The 23210-nt window shown below is 37.2% G+C and overlaps 3 protein-coding genes across 3 annotated transcripts; all 3 read right to left on the bottom strand.

Moving 5' to 3' along the window:
- Positions 1-1874: 1874 nt before the first annotated feature.
- LOC147389966 (uncharacterized) lies at positions 1875-8067 on the bottom strand. The gene is made up of 10 exons (XM_086418445.1): positions 7787-8067; positions 7347-7714; positions 5012-5101; positions 4598-4837; positions 4202-4423; positions 3808-4117; positions 3487-3719; positions 3267-3403; positions 2838-2934; positions 1875-2515 (listed from the first exon to the last, which is right to left on the bottom strand). Exons 1-9 carry the CDS (start codon positions 7977-7979, stop codon positions 2841-2843), a joined length of 1887 nt encoding a protein of 628 aa, XP_086274571.1. The 5' UTR covers positions 7980-8067; the 3' UTR covers positions 1875-2515; positions 2838-2840.
- A 2253-nt stretch (positions 8068-10320) lies between these two features.
- Positions 10321-15674, bottom strand: LOC147389965 (N(6)-adenosine-methyltransferase MT-A70-like). Its single transcript, XM_086418267.1, has 7 exons — positions 14396-15674; positions 13792-13890; positions 12903-12986; positions 12464-12819; positions 11247-11463; positions 11061-11140; positions 10321-10865 (listed from the first exon to the last, which is right to left on the bottom strand). The coding sequence occupies exons 1-7, from the start codon at positions 15554-15556 to the stop codon at positions 10583-10585; spliced, it is 2280 nt and encodes a 759-aa protein (XP_086274393.1). The 5' UTR covers positions 15557-15674; the 3' UTR covers positions 10321-10582.
- A 1356-nt stretch (positions 15675-17030) lies between these two features.
- LOC147389964 (oligopeptide transporter 7-like) lies at positions 17031-22408 on the bottom strand. Its single transcript, XM_086418407.1, has 6 exons — positions 21891-22408; positions 21084-21181; positions 19171-19740; positions 18383-18638; positions 18072-18254; positions 17031-17953 (listed from the first exon to the last, which is right to left on the bottom strand). The coding sequence occupies exons 1-6, from the start codon at positions 22362-22364 to the stop codon at positions 17345-17347; spliced, it is 2190 nt and encodes a 729-aa protein (XP_086274533.1). The 5' UTR covers positions 22365-22408; the 3' UTR covers positions 17031-17344.
- Positions 22409-23210: the final 802 nt, after the last annotated feature.

Below are 23210 nucleotides of genomic sequence, written 5' to 3'. Positions count from 1 at the left end.
CTAAAAATACCGCCGCTTCAGAACCCAACTTAAAGTTTTTCGCAGTAATATGTAATTTTTAACAAAAATAAACTGATCTACATCGACGGAGTTATCCGCCACTATAGGGTAGCAAATCTGATTCTGAGAAAAAGTTACCTATAGCGGCGGAAAATTCTGCCACTACAGAACCCAACTTAAATTCCGCTGCAATATTTTTTAATTTTTAACAAACCCAATTCAATGCCTATATTTTTCTAATCAAAACTGCTCTCAGAAATATTTTCTATTTCGGAAAAATAAAAACCCTCATATGCACATTTGCAAGGTGTCTTTCATGCGTTCTCAATTGTTAAAATTTATCATAAATTGGTATTTTTGGAGGAATTTCTTAATATGTCATTTTTTTTTCTTAATGCTTTTTTTTATAACCGGATATTCTTATAGACAGTGGACCAGGCCTGTATTTGGGCTTTGCCCAGTACATAGAAATGGTCTTGTCGATGCACTTTCACGGGTGGCCCCTGAGGAATTAATGCTGAGAACTCAAGACCTACAGGCATTAAATGCTTATGAGTCCAAGATTGCCATTGAGCCAACCCCTTGGTGTTTTTTCTTAATGTTGTTTTCTACTTGTAATAATTAATGAGAGCTAATATTGGCAACTTCTATTTGTTATACCCCAATTAAAATAAAGAAAATAAGTGAATTATAGAGAACAAATAAAAGTTGGGGTGTCAATAGGAGCTCTCTCATTTTCTTTTTCTTATTAGATCTCTACTTTTTTGGATTTAGGATCCTCTATTGATCTAATCATAATTGTAAACTACTGAAATTGTTCAAAAGTGTTATAATGTTACAAAATGCTTAGATTATAATTTGAGATAAACCTTAAATAATGGTTGAGAAGAGTGTTTTAATCTTTGCTTGGTTCTGTTTTTCCTTTCTTTTTGGTCTTTTTCTTTTTTTTTTTTGGGTCGAGGGTACACCCTGAAAGAAGGGTATCAAGCGTGGATCCAGACAGAAGGGTTGAAAGATTAGGATGACTAGTAGTGTTTTACAACTGTTAAATCAGAGGAATCAGGTATTGCAATGGTCACATCTTCGGCGCAACTAACATTGGCTGATGAAAATCTGTGTGCATTGAAGCTTCTATGCGATATTCTAAGAAAAACAGACTTGGTGAATATTTAAGATACCCCTTTTTTCTTCTTGGACTCGAGTATTGCAAGAGACTAATAGATCCATACATGCCCTTATTTTAAACCTCATTAACTAAAAAATCCGGATTTTTCCCAGAAAATTCTGCCATTGAACCTCCAGAAAGTTTTTTAAAAAAATGCGCCAATTTCAACTTCCTCAACAATCCTGTATCATTCTTGATACTTGAGGGATGGAGAGAGAATTACCTTCCCAAAATCCAAAACAAGGGGAGAGAATCAAAAGAAAAGACATCAATACACAGACGGGCTTCGAGGGGAAAAAAATCCTTGGGGCTTTGGATGGAGATTGACTCTTAATTTAGGACATTTTCTGGGTCACAAGGGATATGTCATCAATTTGAAAACAGTGGGGGTACCTAATATATAATAATAACCAAATCCCAAGCTTTATGGCAACATCATCCTCATTCTTCTGCCAGTGATCAAGCCGGACATTAATTCATCCAAGAACGTTCTGTCCCTCTCCTGGTAACTAGGTGCTTAGGTACCTCTTCTGTTCTGAGACAAGTAAGTGGCAGCATCCAGTCACAACAATAATCCGAAGGGATTCAGTGCGCCCTTACACCGACTCCTCCCTGATTTGCTTTCTCTGAGCTGAGCCACGAAAGGGCTCTTAATGGACACCCACCAAACTAGTTTGGAATAAACTGTAGTAAGGTTTTCACCAGACCATTTAAAATGAAATGAAAAGTTCTATTATGAATTACAAAGCAAAAAAAATATGTTCCTCAATGACTATTCCAACAGTCCAAATAAATAAACAAAGATGGGAAAAACTACGGAAGGGAATGGTCTTTTTTAGTATTCTTGTTTCCAGATGTAACTCTAAGAGAACACTGGGATGCTGTGGTTTGTCTAATCACATATACCAAAGTTAAAAGAATCCAAAGGTCTATATATGAACTTCATTTTTCACCAGAAAATACCCAAACTACAAAGATTCATAGGCTCTGCCACCGAAGATAGAGACTTTGCCCATTAAGACCTCATCTTCTGGGCCTCCTTCAGGCTGACCAACCCAGTTTCTCCTCAACTTACATGCAACTACCAATGCTAAAGGCTTCATGTGAAATTGAGATTACCTTATAACCTGGTATGGATAATAAGCACCTAGTGTTGCCCAGTAGACAGAGAGGTCAGGTCATTTCTCAGACAAAGCCAAGTTAAGAAACGGCTTCAGCAATGAGGCTTGCATCCTAGATTAATTCAGTTCTGTTCTTCAATTGGAAAACTCCCACCACCCCAAGAGCATTGATAATAGTTCATCTTCCTCAGCCAAATAAAATGGACTGGTGGGTGTTTGATCCAGGGACCTGGACAAATTGTATGAAATCATAATCATGAAAAATAAAATAATGAATAAACAACTTCTTGAAACATGAATGCTGAAGTTACCCATTTGATAAGTTATTGAATGTCAAAGACATACATACATAAGGAGTCTAGCTAGCAAACAAAGTCATATAATCAAAAAGTAAAAGTGTCGAAGGAAATTCAAACATGCAGATGAGATTTAAAATGCACGCCGCGGTGAATATTGTTGTTTCATTCCTATAGTACGTATGAACACAGACACAGGCCAGGAGTGCATCCAAAGAAAATGCAATTAGCTTAAAATAAGAGGAATATGCTTACAATTTAGTAATAGTAATACCGAGGGGCACCACCTCCAGACAACTGCCGACTTGAATAACCCGCACTATTATATCCAGAGCGGTCATCCGGCATACTCCTGACAGAACATTGATGGGTCAGTCAGCAAACAAATCAACATAGGTCTATACTTCCCTGTGGTACACTGCTACAGAAAGAAAAAAGGAATTGCCAGTTGGGGTCATTAGCTACCACAGAATGGTACTGCAGCTTTTAATATTGTTGATGATCCTACATTCTCCAGTTTTCTTAATATGTAATGCAAATAATTCACCATCTGTCGCTTATCTTAAGTCTTAACAACAAACAAACACAGTTTACACACTGGGTTACAGGATCAACAGTGCTGGATCCAACAAGACTACCTAATATGATAGCTCATGGACTACTGAATGTTTTACAGAGCTTTACCTTGAATATTCCTCATATGAGGAAGCAACACGTACTGGATAAGCATCCACTTCTTCTGGATAAGCATCAATGTCTAGACCCGACCCCCTACTTCTAGTACGCCTTGCAAGAGATCTTGACTCCAGCAGGTCATCATCCTAGACAGGAGGAATTACTAACAAACAGCGCCAACAAAATAAATCTGTAAACCTTGGGCAACCCAGAATTTTAAAGCACTCACCACAGTAGAATACGGGCGTTTCAGTCTAGATGAAGTGGGAAGATCGTAAGCATCTGTTGGACTGTTCTCATAATAATCATGTCGAGGATCATAACCATCATCATCATAGTGTCCATGAGAAGGAACTCGTGAGTAGGAAGTTGGAAAATCCCGGTAACCCTCCACAGAACGTCTACTAGATGAACTGCTCTCGAAATATTGGTCTCTTGATCTACTGGGAGCAATTGCTGGAGCTGAAAGTTTAGCTTTGAGGTTTTAGAAACAACAAACAAAATAAGATTGTCTTAAAAATCAAACTGTGAGGGAAAGAAATAAGCTTACTGGGCACTTGCCGAATGGATCTCCTTCTGAACTGAGAACCATATTTCTCTACAGGGGACATTTCTGTTTCAAACTCATCTCCTCTAGTTGAGTATCGATTGAAACCACCAAAACTACGATCTCGATCCCGACCCCGACCACGACCCAATGATTCGAATGTTCTGCTTGGTCTGGTGGGGTATGAACGCCCAATTCCACGTGATCGTGTATCCCAACTATCATGACTTGTACCACTATACCCTCTCCAACCACCCACCGTTGAAACTATCCGTTTCTGCAGAGGCTTCCGTAAAGTGGCCCTCAGTAAAACCTGTATTGCGGACACAAGGCATGAAATAAGTAATGGAAAAAAGAAATAGTAGGTGGAGTGCAATATGATTGACAAAATACATACCTTCTGAGCTCCCTCGCCAATGCCATCTTTGTTTACAGCATCAATGCAAGCCAGTGCTGCCTCCCGAGTTTTAAAAGAAATGAACCCAAAGTCCTTGCGCTTGGCAGAAGGCATATTACGAGCAAGCTGCACATTTTCAATTTCACCATACTTCTTGAACTGTTCTTGCACCTGTTCCTCATCCCAGCTAGGTGGCAAAGCGTCCAAGAAAACTGATTTCACCTGCAGTAAAACATTATTACAGTAAAATTGTACATCAGAACAATATAAAATACAACAAGCCACTCGGATATCAAAAAATTTTAGCACCAAATGCTGAATCATTTAACTTATCAAAACGATTGAGACTTCCCAATATGAACTTATAATATATAAAAATTAAATAGATGCTCCCACCTGGGCCATAATCTCCTCATCTGGTTCTACAGCAGATTTAGCAAAAGCAACATCTGCCTTAACGGGTGTACCAAAGAACACATCTCCTTTCTGTAGTTTACTACAGGCAGCCACTGCATCCATATGAGTGCTGAAATTAAGGAATGCATAGCCTCGATTTTTTCTTTTGTCATTTGGGTCATCAATCAGATGAACATCCTCGAGATTTACTAACTCAAAAGCCTTCAATTTTTCCACAAGCTGCACAAACAAGTTGGAGACTTATAAACAACTTCAGTTAAAACATGCAGTCCCTGTAGAAAATTGCCAGTGCAACTTTAGCAGCGACTGCTTATGAATCATCCAAAAGTAGCATTCTGTGCAGTGAGGGCTGTGGTGGTAGTAATACATTAGGGTGGATTAGTAGAAATATACTTTATCTTTAGTCCACGTAGTGCATATGTTTCCCAGATGGAGTGTTTCATTGTCATTGTTTCGGGTTACCTCACAGACCTTTCCTCGTATCTGCAAAGAACAATTGCATGTGTTAAAATTACATACAAGATATGATATGATATCTCAAGAGGGGTATGGGGCTTTAGGTGTAAGCTTAGAAAATGGAGAAATGCATCTTATCACGAATTTGAAAGGGTCTTACTTGTCTAGAATCTGAAATCAAGTAAAGCAGGAGAGCTGACAGCCACCGGTAAGTATTGTCAATCACAGTAACAAGGATTCAAAGTTGATTCATTATGTGCTCTAAGACGGTAATCATCAAAATAAACTTTTATCTGTTGTAATTGTTGGGTGGGATAGTGATACATGGACCCGCTTTTTCATCCTTGTGGAGTTAAAGTTTGTTCCTCCCTCAAGATAGACTTGATTAGTCAGTGTTATTTGGGGTCCATAAAGAAGTGTGGCCATAGACCATGGTAGTCCTCGTCTTCTAACGGGAATTTGAGATGAGAGAAGAAGATGAATTCTTGATGATGAATTATCGAGTAACATTCTCATCAATGAAAAACTAAAGGTGACAATCTCTCACTGGATTTATATCCAAATGAGTTTAGTGGAGTGAGTGTCAATGCAATTTTTGTGAGAGTTAAGGGATGCCGGTTGGGTCTTTATCATCTTTTCAAGCCTCCCATGAAGCGCACAATACTCCAAAAGAAGAAATCAATTTTAATTTTGATGGAGGCCTGGGTCCTTAGGTTGTGAAGCTAGTGGCAGAGAAGAGGTATTAATGGTTTTGTAAGTTTGTTAAGGGAATGGAAACATGAATAAAATGGAATCATTAACTTTTGTTCAATACCTCAAAAGATCTTTGAGGGGTTACATGTAATGAATCTTATAATTTTGGATGATTTAAGCAACATCATCAAGTGTATGCTTAGAGTGCCATGTGAGCAATGCACTCCAAACAACTACTAAAATAATTTTTTTTATAAAATGTCAATACAACACTCCACCCTTTATGGAGATGAATGTTGGACAATTAAGAATAACTGGTTAATCAAATGAACATAACATGGATGAGGATGTTGAGATAGATGAGTGTGACGATTAATAAAGAAAAAAATGAAAAAAATTATGAAGAATGTAAGAGTTTGTTGATGATTAATTTAGGAAAAATCGATTGATATAAATTGGTTATGTGCAGTAAGATCAATGACCACCAGTGACATAGAATGGGTGCATTTTGAAGGTTATTAAGTACAAAAAATACCAAATGGATGTGGATTGACGTAGTGTGAACATATTTGGAAGACGTGAATTAACAAAGGACATGGATTTAGATAAAATTAAATGGATGAATATAATTTTTTTAGCCAATATCAGATATCTGCGATAAGAATATTTTTGATAGATAAAAGATGTTATTGGAAAGAAAATAAAAGTAAGCCGAGACGAGCACCCAACAATACAACAACCAAAAAAAGACAAAAAAGGGTCAACCAAAACTACACAACACTCGAGCATCGAGTAATAAATCCCACCTAAACAAAAAGTCTTCAAAAATGACTCCTAAATTCTTCGAAGATCACGCTCTAATAGAAGATTAGCCCCATAATGGACATAAAAACCTCATGCAAGGGATACTCTTTCCATTCAATGATCCTATCGTTCTGCTCTAGCCAAACACGCTCAACACACTGAAAAAGGGGTTAATGACAATAAGATTCTTTTTTTTAAAAGAAATTGCTTTGATATGCCAACTTTGAAACAAGGCTAAATTGAAGACGGGAAACAACAATGAATTTGGACGAACAACGATAGAAAATGGGACCCCACTTCTCTCGCAAAAGTGTAATAAATGTGTGAATCAAGCGGGCAATCCAGGATAAGATTATGGTGATGATGATGTTGATTTTTTTTCCTGTTTTGCACTTCCTTCTTTTTCTAATACAAATGCCCAATCTGATCTCTAAAAATTGGGGGGAAAATGATTTCCAACGATTTATTTTTTCACAACATTTAACAACACATTAAACTGGGTGTTTTTGTAACTAAAATTTATGAGGTTCTCTTTTTGACTATCTACACCATGTCCAGACACTATCACTTCCCCTAAATATCCCTATATCCAATACCTCTCTATGAGAATCAATATTTTCCTATTGGCATTGTCCCCGAAGAGAAAGTTTAATAATTATATCAGAGATTTGAGCAGTAAAAAATAAATGATTGAATGTTTCCATCTGAGTTCAATTGATGACGGAAGACAAAATTGTACCAAAATAAAAGAAAAATAAATAAATAGAAGACATACTCGAGTGAAATTAAGCTTAGAAGCAGCATTCTTAGCTTGATCTACAGTAGCAAATCTCACAAAAGCGAAACCTTTATTCTTCTGCGAGTGTTTGTTCTTGACTAACCTCACTTCCACTACTTCACCAACCTTCTTGAACACATCCTCCAAGTCCTCTTCCACTGCATCTCTATCCAACCCACCGACAAACACCTCATACTCTTTCTGCTTTTTTTTCTCATTAATCGGCTTCGGATCTTCTTCAATCTCCTCACCTTCGTTCATCTCAACTTCATTTGCTTTCTTTCCATCATCGATTGCAATTTCTTCTTTAAATTCTGCAATTCCTTCAATTTCATCTGTTTCTTCGGCCGATTTACACCAAGGTTCTAAACAAATCAATAGATTAGAACTTGAAAGATTCAGAAAAATAAAAAAGCAAAGAAATTGTAGAGATGTACCATTGAGATCAAACGTTTCTCTGCCACGATTGCTGATTTCAAGCTTGATAGAAGCGGAAGGATCGGATTTGGGAGCGTTTTCATTTTCGAGATTCGAAGGGTTTTCGGGTTCTGAGGGCTTCTTTAGGGATTTTGGAGAGGATTTAACAGAAGGTTTGGTGGAAAGCTTTTTCAGAAGTGGTCGAGGGGGCATCTTCAGACTTGGGAGAGAAGGTAGATAGCAAAGAACGAAGGAAGGAAGGAAGGAAGGAAGGATACGGATACAGGAAGGGTTTTCACACGAGAGAAAGAGAGAGACGTATATAAACCGCAAAATGGTCTGTAGATGCGGCACGTGGAGAGTGGAGACCACCAGTGTAAGGGTCTTACACAAGTACATACACAAGCAGGGCAGTCAATGGATGATCCGGGTTCGACTGGAAATTAGACCCGATAATCTAGGGTTTGAGTAAAAGTTTTGGGATCTAATGCATACTGGGGATCATCCTTGTACACATTTTACATTTTACACTAGACTCTTGAGTCTGTAGTGCATTCTCTTTTTATTATAAGATGGTTGAAGAGGAAAGACAATAAAATTAAAGGGCATAGAAGATAAAAATTATAATAAATCTAAATCAAACATGTGTATAGATCAAACAAGCATAACTCCATGTAAGTGATACCCAACTCGATCTTGCTTGATTGTAAGATAGAGTATGGTCATACTCTTGCTCTTAAGTCAAGAGCATGTAAAATTAGCATGTTTGTGTGGATCATACATTATGACCTCTGAAGTATCAGGAGAAATCCCAAGAATCTAGAAATGTGAGGAGGAATAATTCTAATTCAATTGAGACTTCGAATATTAAGGGATTCCCCATGATTGAATCCCAAATTGAAATAAATAAAAAAGAATCCTCCTCCCCTCAACCAAAAATGGAGAGACTTATTTATCTTTGGAAAATCTAACTTATAGTTGATGAATTCTTGACATTTATCACATTAGTGCCATCAAATAATGAGAGGAGCAATAAACAATTCATTGGAACAGTAGAGCAGAGTTCTTAAAGGTAAGCCTAAAATTATCCTTATAAAGAGTATTCTTGGGAAAGGAGAGACGATAAAATTGAAAGTTAGCTAGGAAATATATGCAAAATTGGATCTGAATCCCTTTCTTACGGGGATAAACATTAGGAAAACAAGGATTGTATTTTACTATTTTGATTGTGTTTCTAAATCATCCATTTTAGACTAAATTACTCATCACAATTTCAACTAAAGGACGGATTACGTCAAGTTCATATTGGTATAGAAATTCATCACCCCCTAATATTACATCGTGTTTTTAGGATTCTCGATAATGGATAGGGATCTGAAGGGGGTTCGAATCACGGGCAGGAGAGGTTGGAATTGATGGCTCCAGACACTTAATCAACCCCAAAATAAGCCGGTTCCGAACCCGCAGTTCAAAATTAGAGAGGGTCGTGTTTTTAGGATTCATCATATCTAAAGTGGATAATCCAACTAGTATCATTTAAAGGTTTCAAACAAGGTTTTGATTTAATATTTTGTTTGATCCAATGAGTCCAACACCATGCAAATTAAGATTGGCTTTGACTTAGTATGACTCAAGATTGACAAAGGTTCGACTCTACTTTGAATTCATTCATTACGATTATCAGAACTTTGGATCGGGTTCAAGTTGGATTGGTGCTTAAATTGGTATCAATTTTATTAACTGACTTGATTTCATAAATGTAAATTTTAATTATTTTGAAATTACAAAAAAAAAAAAAAAAAAACCTTAGATAGATTAATACATTAATTTATCAGCAAATATATTTTGCTATTAATTCATCCATCTATATCCGATTATTATGATAAGAGAAGGGTAGGTATTATTGACACAAAAGCATCTCCACTTAAACAACAAAAAAAAAATAATTTACAAAGGCATCCTCAGTTAGATCCTACATGTATTTTTCTATAATAATATATAAGAAAAATTACTAAAAGAGGGTTAAATATTTTTTTTTTAATTACCAAAAACGAATTAAATCATTAAACTATCCATTGTTTTAATAACTTGCTTGAACTCTCTCTTAGTAATTTTCCCTAATATATAAAAATAATATTTATTTTTTTTAAATTCATGTGACAAATAACAAAATGTACAGTAATTAAAACCCACCATTCAGTCGAACTACCAGCTATACATATAATATCTTAATAAAATATTAAAATATAAGTGCATAATTTATATATGTTCTAAGATATTATACAAGATCGATCAATCCAAAAACCAATCTCATGAATTATCTAATTGGATCAGACATGCCAATCCTAAACCTAGCCCCGGCTCAATGTTTGGGATCATCCAAGAGGCCAGGAACCACATGCTGATCCCATTTCTTTGTGTCCTTAACTATAATACTATGCAAATACTTTCTAAGTTTTGGATGATATCTGCCCATCACCATATAATCATCATCGACGACTCACATTGAAACGCAATTCATGCCATATGCCTGTTTGTACCATATCAAATCCAGTTGAACACATCCAAACATCATATATTAGACACATTTTTCAATGTCTCAAATCTATTTTACAGACCGTTTGAGAATGGGCTACCATACATACCCAATGCACTCCGATACACTGAATAAGCTTCAGAAACTACAACTGTCTAATTCTTTCTGATCAAAATTTGGTTGAGTAGCAAAACCGATCAAAGCCCCACAATCAAAGGGCCCGTGGTATGATGGTGAGGTGTCGTCACAACTATCAGTCATGATGACAACAATGGTAGAATCAGCCTACCATCTTGACATCTGTAGCCATCCGTTTCTCTTCAGAAGCATAGGGCTCCGGGGCTGATGCAACAGGATCTGGAAATTGGTTCGATGTAGACTTTGATTCTATTCCCGTAAACGGACTCCTTGTTTGAGCAGTACTTGAGTCTATATCCATGGCAGAAGTTCTGGGAGGGGATGGGGGTTGCACCTCAACATCAGGGTAAGCAGCCTTGAACCTTGCTCGCAACCCTTCATCAACCAGTCGCACCCCACTCAATTGGTTACCAAGTGATATCCACCTGGATAAATTGATTGACAAGGAACAGATAGCAAACCTGATTAAATTAATCGGGAAGGGAAGCTACACAATAAACAGAGACAACAGTTGCATACATACACATGGAATTTTCTGTTACACTACGTTGTGTTTTCATACCCAAAATGTATCACAGAGATCAAAAAGGAAACTATAGCCAAAGGTTACTAAAGCATACCCTGCGTGTGTGTTGTGCATTCGAGCAAACAATTCCAGCTTTCTTGTCCTTGGACTTATCCTCTCCAGTAAAGGGTACATCTGCAACCGCATTTAAAAAAACTTCAGTTTGCACCAGCTACATCTACTCTAGATATTTTCAGAACTACTAGTACGGGTCAACAAAAAGACTTGGCATCCTAGTTACCTCATCTGGTTTACGACTTGTCTCTCGAACCTCAGCTACAATGACATCTGTATCTATGTTCCTGTTTACTTCTGGGTTCCCCTTAACCCCAACAAGGCAATGTTCCTTGCTGTGATTGAGCCAATGGCCTGTGCGTCCCGTTCTGATAATTCTTTGTAGTTGATTAGTCTTCACCCAAATGAGCTCCTCGATGTTCTTATATCCCCAAAGTTCTAAACTGAGGAACATAATCAAATGTATGTCAGATTATATGAACTTTACAAACATAAAAGAATGGATTTCAAGATAATCAAATTAGTATGCAGCATAAATAGGATATCCCTCTTGCTTAATATTTAAATGAATATCAATAATCTTAACTAGAAAATCATCATCATCAAATCCTTGTCCCAAAAATATGGAACCAATGTTGCTCCTCCATTCAATTCTATCTAAAGCCATGTCTTCTACATTTTTCTCTCTTGTTTCCAATTTTTTCCTCTTTTTTGTAGGTTCGAGTGTGAAGGATGGATTTTGATCCCAAGTCAGTATTATTACAACACCAATTCTACAACCTCATCCAGATGGCACCTTCAAAGCCATGTCCTATATTAACCCAAGAAAGTTCATAGCTGCTCTCACTACCTCAATTCACACCCTTTTTAGTCTTCCTCTTTATGTCTTAAAATATTTTCCTTATAATGTGGACTGTTATCTGTCTTCTTTGCAAATGACCAAACCATCACAATTGATCTTCCCTTGGTTTATCACCTATTGGGGCAACTCAATGTTACATTTTGCGCAATTGAGTTCATTTCTAATTTTGTCTTCCTTAAATGACTTCCCACTAAATGAGATATCCAAATTAGACAAGCACAGAAACTCAATTAAGAGGATTAAGTCATTTTATTGCTCACCAACAACCACCCATCTCCATCAACAACTGAAGAGTGGTTTATAAAGACAGTGTCTCTGTTTGTACTGCATTTAAAAATATATATATAAAAAAAAAAGGCATGGTGTTTGATATTCCCAGGATAGACATGAGTTCAATCTCTTCAGGGATATAGTCACCAAAAGTTGCCAAGTGGTTATGTTTTTTCAGGCAGAACTGTTTAATCCATCCAACAATCCTATAATGTTAAAAGATCACCAACTAAAGATCCTAATCACAAGATAGTAAAAGCTAAGATCTATTTATCAGGGAAAAAAAAAGATAGTAACAGATAAGCACATACCAGTCACGCCCAAGTTCCATTGAACGGCCAGTGACCCAAAGAAAAATTAGACCATCTGTCTGCAGTGCAGGAACATTAAGATTCCGCATTTCATCATCAGCCATCGTTCCATAAGGCAGCTCCATATGAATATCCCAAGGTGGATCAGCCATGATAACGCCAAACTGCCCTAAAATATCCATTCTAAATGACCGGATATCACAATGAATCCATTGTGGCTCACCAAGCTCTACCTCCGAACAATATTCAGCACGTTGCGATTTAATTGGTTTAGGGGGAGGAAGAGAAGCAGCTCCCATCATCATGGATGGTACATCTTGGGTTGAGTCAAGCTCGTAATGAACGTACTTGCACGTCTGTCGATGGGAAAAAAAAGAATCTATATAACTACAGGCTAGGAAACCACAAAATCATGATGAACTGTGGAGATACAAATCACCTTCATGTGGCGACAAGTATCCAGAAACGAGCAGTCCCCTAAATTAATATCAGTGTGTAGAGCAATTATGCGCCGAAAATGAACCTGATAACATGAAGTGTGTCAATCAGAACAACGTTAAGTAATGCTATCATTCATGTGCATATTATAAATATGTGCCCTTTCCCTAATGAAATTTAAATGAACAGAACTAGAATCAGCATTGGGAATGTGAAACTTCTGTTTTAACTTTTAAGACTATGCAAGCTAAAAACATTGAGCTCTATAATTCATAATATATTGCTCCGATAATTAATAATGTATACCATGCGCATAATAAGCATGACTAGAATCATCATTGAGCATGTAAAACTTCTGTCTTTAGACAAAGCAAGATAAAACACAGAGCTCTATAATTCATTATATAACGCTACAAACTCCAAGCCAATAAATAATTTTAGCATTTTATGAATAAAATGTAACCCCAACTTTTGCATGGGGCAACTTAATTAATGCCATCACATGGGCATATAATGCGTTCTTCCCCTAATGCAAATTAAAATAAAGATAACTAGAATCATCATTGGGCATGAGAAACTTCTGTTTTCAGACAAAGCAAGATAAAACATGGAGACTCTATATCTCATAATAAACGCAACAAATTCCAAGCCAATTAATTATTGTAGCATTTTAAGAATAAAATGTAGCAGTGATATGCACAGACCTCCATATTTGGGAGAAGTTATTTATATGATAGAAGAATTTTTTTTATCAATAATATGCCAAAGCAAGGGACTAATACAAATTTATGATGCCGTAAATGAACATAAGTGATCCTTAAGCCAAAGCCAAACACTGCTCCTATTTTCATTTTTATAGATGATAGAAACCACCACCAGTTCTTACAAACCTTCCCACATGCAACATATGAACTAGATTGTCGTCGACAATCTTCTTTAGTTAAGGCCGAACAGTACTCCTTTACTTGAGAACCACCTTTGCTTTTGAACTGAAACAAAATTCAAAAACAATTTTAAATAAATCTTTGGAGTCAAAGATGAATACAAACATGAGACATAGATACCAATCAAAAAAACATGAGATATAAGCATTCTTCAATACATCTATAAAGCCACTACCCACCAGAAACACAGAATCTGAAATATGAAATAGAATAAGCTCTAATTTCATTATTAGGAGACACGGAAGAATGAGAATTTACTGTAGAACATGATTTTTTATATATAAACCAAACTTATTTGTATCCATAGAATAAGAACACATATGAATCAGAAATTTCAAAATATAATGAAGTATTCTAATGCAAAGAACAAAAATTGGAAGACGACTTTGTAGATTGCTTTTGTTCACCAAGATTCGGTTTCTCAATTTTCAATCTTATATGAATCTGAAAAGAAACTGTAAGAATTCTAAATAGGGGTGGAAGCTAACTTATCAGGATCCTATATTACTTTAACAGCAAACTCATTGCAGTGGGCCTAGAATTTCCAAACCTTGGCAGCCACAGCAGTTTCTTTGGCAGTTGGTCGGTGGATGAGGTCCAAAAGCTCCTCCCCAGTCTTAGACTTCTGCAACTCCCTGAACGATTTCTTACTCAGCAATGCCTCAAGATCCTTCATATCATCTTCTTCAGTTCTTGGCTTCAAAGTTGTCGAATTATGGCCACTCATTGTTGCATTCATCCCCAATGGTGGTCTATGAAGAGGAGGAACACCACCCATTACTCGAGGAATCCCCGCCAATCCCATACCTCGTGGACCACCTCTCGGGACCATCATCTGTCCCGGAGCTTGAAACATCTGCGGCAACCACATCTCCGGAGGCCTAGGGATAGCTCCTCCCATCCCGAAAACCACCCCATTACCATCGATTCCACTTGTCATTGTCAATTGTTGCATTTGATTACCATCAACCTGATTTAATTCTTGTTGCTGATGAAGTTCGGAACTTTCAGGTAATTCCTTAATGAGTCGATTACGATCGATCGCCAAAACCATAACTCTTGATTTCCCACTAACCACAAACTCCTCTAATTCAACTCCACTATTATCATCCGCCATAGATCTCAACGCCATTTCGACTGCTAATATGGCACCGGTCTCTCCTCCTAGCTCGAGCAATGCAGATTTCTCAGACGTGGTAGCTGACTGATCATTCTCCAGCTTTCTTAGCACTGCAGCCGAATCGACCGGAGTAAATGGTACTCGTTCCAAGAGGCAAACAGCAACCATCGATCGAACAACTGAGAGAGAGCTTCCACTCCCATCGAGGACGACCGACATTTTCTCGCTATCAGATCGAAGAATTCTAGGGCTTTCAGGCGAGTGTTTTGAATGATTCTTCGATACTGGGGTTTTAGGTTCGACGGAATGACGTCGAGAGAAGTTTTCAGGCATGGATGGGCGGTTATCTAATGGATTTTTAGGGTTAGGGTTTGGTATTGGAATTGGGGTTGGGTTGTATTCACGGCCATTGAAGGCTGAGACGACCTTGAGAGAGAGATCAAGAGATGAGACGAGGTCAGGAACTAGGGTTTGCAGAGATGCTATACGTTCTTGTTGAACGAGGCGTTGGGTTTGAATGCGAACTTCAAGCCTCTGTCGCATCTCTTTAAAGGAGGCGATGTCATCGTTACTGTGTGATTGGTTCTCCATCTCCACCCTCCTTGCTTCTACGTTCTCTGCTTCTACTTGGAACTTTTGAGCTATAAAACGTTGGGAGACACGGCTCACACTCGTTGCACCCCATTTTTTTTAAAGGCTCACCAACAAAAAGTTGGAAATCTGGTCCGAAACCGAGACGACTCGTCTATACGTCTCAGCAACGTCCACAAACGATATGATAGACAAATCAAACGTATCTGTCAAGATTTAAAATCACAGTTCATTTTTCTTATTATTAAACGAGACAATTCGAGCATATAAAAAAACTCATCCGAGACTACTCGATCTCATTCATGGATGAGACAAGACGTAAAAATAAGTTTTAAATTAAAACTCAATCATGGTTTCAAAACTCATTTTGACGTCTTATCCAGTGCATGAACGTAACCGATTCGTCTCAAACAAATTATTTAATTTATTCGAGTCGTCTCAATCAACAATGACACAATGGACTGACTTGTGAAAATCACATTAAATTTGAGACAACTTGTCAATCAATCTCGTTAGTGGGTGATATCAAACACCCCAAATAGAAGGAACATGCTAGCGGATGCACCCAAACACGTAATCCGGACTACTCATCTATATGTTGGGTCAGCAGATTTGATGAACCCAAGCTTCATCAATTAAGAACATAAATGAAGGTGCTCACCAACATTCAAATTATAAGGAAAGCTAGAGATTAAAAAAAAAAAAAAAACTAATGATAAAATGACTCAAAAAAAAAAAAAAAGCATACACAATATGTACTTGATTGACGTGGCAAGTGCACAGAACTGTAGACTTTTTCTATGTATCCCGAAGAAAAAGATTTATGGTTTTGTGCACTTGCCATGTCAACTGAGTATAAACAAAGTACGGTTTTTCAAAGTTAGATTATCACATTATCTCGACTCTAAAAAAATGAGACGTTCTGTGCACTCCATATCTTATGTTAAGTGACTAAAGCACAACCATGAGCTCACAGACCATCTTCTCTATTGTAAAATGGTTTGAGGCTCCAACCTTGTTTCCTTATGACTTCGAAATCTAACACATTTTCATCCAATCTTAAACTTGAAGTAGTCTAAATAGTAAATACTCTCTAATCTATCTGTAATCAAAAGTAGATCATATTACCAAAACAAATAACTGAGAGAAATCTGACATTGTTCTTTTCTTACTACTTCAACACCATTTTAGCCTTTGGTAGGCATATAATTCAAAACTCAGCTCATCCGTCTCTGGTTGAGATATATATAATTGAAAATGGGATATAGTTAGATTTTGAGTTCGATACCCAGTATGAGCAGTATTTCCTCAGGGGACACCCCGCAAGGACGCCTCACTTACCTGGCCGTAGCTTCGGCCCTGGCTCTTCCCGTCCCCCTAGTCGGATGTAAGTTCAGACACCCTCAGTAATAAAAAAATAAAAAATGGGATATAGTACAAGAAGACCTAAGGCAGATGCAATGAACCTGAAGAATTTCACTAAGAACACTGGGAATTTTCCAATTTAAATCAGGTGTTAACACCTTACAAATTACCACACCAAACATATTTTAGTCTTCAGCGATGGAGTGTTTGGGAATTGGGATATCATTCGTATTTGAACTTTCATAAAGAAATTATTTACAAAAGTAAAGTAAAACAAATAAAAAGGAAAATCTTCACCAGACATTCCTCCTCTACTTCCATTTGAACTACTAAATATTGAATTCATCGTGAATTATAGACAGAATTATTCTTAAATAAGTTGCTTCTATGTAAAAAACTACATTTCCTTGTTCTGGGGTTTAATTAGACAGCAGGGCAGCCTTTAGCAAGAACTCCCTTGGCAGTTGGGCAAGAAGCCAATGGGCAACCATCTACGTTGGTTCCCCACCAGTCAATACTGGTTGAACCCAAGGCGAAGAAAAGTAACACTCCCATAAATGCAAGGCCTGCATCTAGACCCCCAGATAGAACATAATTGTGGCGACGCCACCATTCTTGCCGATACCTGAAGACAACAAAGCCAGAGATGAAACCAAGGAGGATCCAGCTGGTGTAGTTCACAGCAGTTGCTGGGGGTATCATTCCCGTGGCACTCAAAAGTACGGGCATGTTAATCAATCGGATCCAATTCTGTTTTGGAAAGGCCTTGTGAGCAAACCAGACTAAGATAGGGGCAATAGCCCCAACTAAGAAAAACCAATTGATGGTGGAATAATGGCCGAGATCGCCAAAAATTCTACGGGGACCAATCAACCCCCAGATGACGGATGCATCATAGAACACAGTATCCATTGGGCAAGTCCACGGGCTGTCTGGGGGAAGCAAGGAGGTGTCACAAATATGAGGGACAGCTGACATGAGCCACCATCCAGTTGCCAAGTACACGATCGTCGCTAGAACAGTTCCTACCACCTGCCAAACAGATTTCCACAATTCATTCATCATTATTCCTTCCCGTCGATGACATACATAATTATATAAAGATGAATGTTGAACGAAAGTAATCTATCTAAAGGGAAGGGAAACTAACTTGTGCCATGAACATTGTTCTAGGAGGAATTTTCATGTAGTGACCGAGCTTGAAGTCCGAAAGAAAGGTGAGGCTCTGCGTCATACTAATGTACCCATACACCTTGAAACACATGTTAGCAACAGGGCGCCCTGGATAAATGTACCCGATGATATATTCTGTGATGACATTCAAGCCTGGCACCTGTTTATTTGCAGGAGATAAGTCACAATGGCCAAATTAAATGACATACATGAACCTATAGTAGATCATCTAGTGAGTGGTACACTAGAAAAAAAATATTACTGGTGTAAGTGGAAAGGAAAAATTACCTGGCCTGTAGTAGCACAGAGGATTCCGATGGGCAAAGTGTAGAAAAGAGCGATGGCAAAAGCTAGTAACACCCCCCACCATGGCAACTGAACTTCCTCCTTGTAAAAAGAACAAGCGAAAATGATGACAGCTAAGTTCACCACAAGGATGATGGAGAACCACCACTCAGGAACTTGCTTATATTTGCTCATAAGCCTTGTGTGCACATCCATCTTCTTCTCATTCAAGGCAGATTTGGTCAATGCCCATATTTCTCTGTGTTGTACATCCAAATGAATGAGCTTAATTAGCTTGGCAGACCAAGACAAATTGCAATGGGTGTGTTTGGGTTGAGGGGGGATCTTATCTCAACAGTGTCCCATTCCTATAGCAACATATGACGTCTGCGTGACACGTTTTTATGGGAGATTAAATACATCAGGCTGCATGCCATGTATGAGACAGCTTGGTTAGGAGCCCGATGTGTTTTAAATTTCAACCAAAATGTGCCAGGTAGATACTGTTCCTATTCTCCAGGAACAGAACACCTTACCTGATCAATATATGTTTTTAATTGGGATTGACTTATCCATTCTAAGGAAAGAAAAATGGAATAACAATCCTTTTGAAGGATAAGCATTATTTCCACACCCTACAATCCCCTGTGCAACTTAAACTATCCAGGATGTGCAGGGTCTGCAACCAAACACCCCTACATAAGGTTCCTACCTATATATCATCCTCATTTCAGTATTTCCACTTGTTAGAGGTTTCAATGAGTAAAACTACATTACATTATTATTAGTACCTTCCATGAAAGATGCCGACATGGACGATGGTAGCAGGAAGAGCAGCAAAACCGATACCATAGGACATGGCAAATAAGGTGCTGAGGTAGAGTGGTCCACTACGCTTATAGGCATTGAGGTCAATGTTGAAGTTGGAATTGACGATACTAGAAATGTCATAGCGAGACCCACTTGATGTGAACATATGGTTGGAGTATAGAGGAAAGGTTTTAGCCTTGAAGATGTCAAGCCAATATGTTACAGGTACCATGACGTATATGAAGACAAAAAACCCGGCCGCCACATTGGCAGTAGCAAACCATGGGCTGGCAAGTGGGCTCCCTAGGTAAGACACAACAGTGGACCAGTCGAGCCCAAAGGCACCAATACCAAGCCCTTTCGAACCTGAGCCTAATTGATGGACCAGGGTGGACTTGGGCAATACCCAACAGACCCAAGAAATAGATGTTAGCATTGGGAATAGGTAGCCTGGAAAGACATAGTAGGCGAAACTGCACGTTAAGACGATCAAGAAGAATTGGGTCCGCGATACTCCACCTTTAGGCCTTTTTTCTTTCTCATGTAAGGCCCTGTAACAAAATATTTGTGATTGATCAGATCATTTTTGGAGGAACATAACAATACCATACATATCATGCACCAAAAACTGGATAGTCAAAGTAAAGACCCACTGAATAGCAAATTAATAGTTTCTCTTCCTTAGTATTACCCCTTTTTGACTTTAGCAAACAATGCCATAATGCTTGCACCCTCATCATGATATCATATAGTATGTGCCATCATCCCTGGACAGTCATGCCAAGGTACACCATTGGATGGTCTCAAGATTTGAAACAATTTGAACGACAGTTTGCAACCTTTACTCTATGAGGGTGTTGAAACTGACTTAGTTTTAGTTTCCACACAGGGATTTACTGTGATTCTCACATTTCTGACGTGGAGGTGGCTACATAACCCTAGATGCTTTTTACTCATATATCAATGAAAGACATCTATGGCTATCACATCAATGCAGTGAGAATCACAGTGAAAAACAAAGTCCCCCAAGGATTTTCCCTCATGGTAAGTTCCCACTAAAAAAACGGTTCATGAGTAGCCAAATATAACACCAACAGAGTGTTTTGTGCAGTCCAATAAAAGTTTTGGTCAAAGTATCTTTATACCCCTTTGATTTTAAATGGGTATAAAGGTAAATTCATGACTAAAGTTTTTATTTTATTTTATAAATGTATTCTCACTATATCTTTATATACACTAAAAACCATATAATTCTTTTTTTTTTTTTTTTTTTTTTAAATAAGGTTCTTAATTTACGATCTTCACGGTTTTGAATGGTCCTTAAGTCAAATGTAGCACTTACAGGGTGTTTTTATGCAGTCAAATAAAAGTTTTGGTCAAGTTGTAGATGTGATTTTGAAATATTTAGCTATGAAAAAAACAATTACATACCCCTCCCTAATCTTTCTAAGATGACATTAGCTCTACACTGAGCCCTCTCTCATAGACTAATTGGAAATGACCTAAATATCTTCAACTTCTAATCAAAAGCCTAAATAGTTTGGCCTCACTGCAAGAAAATCTTGACTTCACCCTTTATATAGGCAAATTCACGACTAAGGGTTTTTTTTTTTTTTTTTTTTTAATGTATTCCCACTATATCTTTGTCTACTTTGAAAATCATCAAAAAATTCTTAATTTATGATCTACACCGATGCTTTTGAATGCTTCTTAAGTCAAAATGTTAAAAATTAATAATTATGAAATTATAATATATTTTATTGACTCAACAGTGTTGACTCATAAATCAAGGAGTTGACTCGACTAAATGAACAACTCGAAAATACTTTTGGGTGTAAAACATGGTTGTTCCCAAAATCTTATCAACTACAACACACTTAATGTAAATACATACCTAAATAACGAGACCTGAACAAGGTTGGACGGCCACCACATCTCTGCTGGTTGGACCAGATATCTCCGGAAAATCCCAGCAAATCCAAATCCCAAAATCTGTCATTAATTAATTAATTCAACATAAGCCAAAGTTATCAAAGTTCACAAAAAAAAATTATTTTTAATTAGACCAACTATTTCTAATACTATATATATATATATATGGGTCCCCGTTCAGTAACAAACATTTTGGCAAAACATTTTTCAAAACATGGGTTAGAGGTTTTGGAATGGGCTGATTTTTGGTGAGGATGATATCTACGGTGAGGAGATCATCCTCACCAAAAATCAGCCCATTCCAAAACTTCTATCCCCAGTTTACAAGTTGAAAAATCGTGGACCGTCCATTTTTTATAAACCATTTTTGATGGGGTTAGAAGTTTTGGAATGGGCTGATTTTTGGTGATGATGATCTCCTCACGGTAGAGATCAGTTTCACCAAAAATCAGCCCATTCCAAAACCTCTAACCCATGTTTTGCCAAAATGTTTGTTGCTGAACACTTCCATATATATATTACCAAATTATATATGATTTGAACCAATTTACTAACTAATATTCAAACAAATTACTAATTTAATTCCAAAAGAATAAAAAAAAAAAATTATTATCATTCGATAAAGGTTGTAAGTATTCCAATCCCATAATCGAAAAAATATCACTGAATCCTATGGTTAAAAATCACCAATCAATAGTTTTAGCAGTTCTAGTAGGTGGGCCCAAAAAAAAAAAAAAAAAAGTAATTTTGTTTTAATAAATAAGTATACCTGAGTAGTCATCATAAGGATGAAGGCCACAAAGAAGGTGAGTTTCCTTTTGTAGAAAAGTTTAACAGCACTCATGATGTGAGTTGCATAAACAGACCCGGCGCCAGCGTTAGCAAAGATTGTGATCAAAACGTGTTCTTTAACATTGAACGGTCCAGGATTCAAAGTAAACTCCCATCGTGAACCCTTTAAGAACACACGATCAGTGATGGTTTTGGCCATTAGATGACCTAATGGAACCACAGCGATCTGTGCTGATATTGATGTAATGCTTAAAGGATTGCTTCTGTACCAGAAAAACTGATTTAAGAACGATAATAGTATACACGAAACCGTTCCAAGAACCCACATTCGGAAGGTTAAAACGGGAAGAGAAGGATCATCTGTCGTAGGTACTGTAAGAGCGACTTGCTTCACCGGAGAGTTGTCAGATTCCGGTGAATCTACCGGCGGAGACTCAGATTTTTCGGCCATGGGGAGGCGTGAAGGTTAAAAAGAGTGTTATACGATTAGGTTGTTGTAGGTTGCATTTTATAACAAATGAAAATACTGACAATGATGAACTAGATTAAAGAGAGAGAGAGAGAGAGAGACAGACAGGGAATCTTTTAATTAGAAAACACTAGTGGGGGAGATGAGTAATGCTGGGTTGACTAAAAAATGTATTGCGACTTCAAGTGGAGGTGTACACATAACCGTAGATTCTTTTAAAGACGTATCTCGAGGAAATTTTGTATGGCTATGACATCAACATACTGAGAATCACGGTAAAAAAAAAAAAAACAAAATCCGGGGGGAGATTGATGTGATGCGAAAGAGATATCACCACCCATAAAATGACTGAAATACCCTCGTTTTCTTCTTTTAAAATATCTTCTTATTATTATATGGGATAATAGACAAAGGGGAAAATAGAATTTTGATAGATAAAAAAATTTATACAAAGAATTAAGTATTAGTATTTTAAAAAAAAATGGATTGAAAATATATAAGTTTCCAGTTTTAAAGATAATTAATTTTTTTTTTTTAGAAGAAAAATCAAAATAGAATTTTTGAATGAAAAAATCTAGTATTTTTTTATAATAAGAATAAATAAAAGATCCTATTTTGAAAAAAAAAAAATTAAATCAATATAAATTATTTGTGGATAATTGTGTCATTGATATTACACGTGTGAGATTTGGAGTGTCGATTGCGGTAAACAGTTATTTATACTAAATTACCAATAAAGCAATCTTCCTTGAAAAGATAATCAGTTAAGATTCTAATGATACGTGGGTGGAGGACTTATTTTGCTATGACTGGAGACTTAGAGAGAAC

The sequence above is a fragment of the Akebia trifoliata genome, chromosome 12, assembly GCF_017979445.1.
Source record: "Akebia trifoliata isolate Shusen 1 chromosome 12, ASM1797944v1, whole genome shotgun sequence".
In the NCBI taxonomy this organism is placed as follows: Eukaryota; Viridiplantae; Streptophyta; class Magnoliopsida; order Ranunculales; family Lardizabalaceae; genus Akebia; species Akebia trifoliata.
Note: the sequence above shows the minus strand (reverse complement) of the source record. Positions and strands in the feature narration are given on the sequence as shown.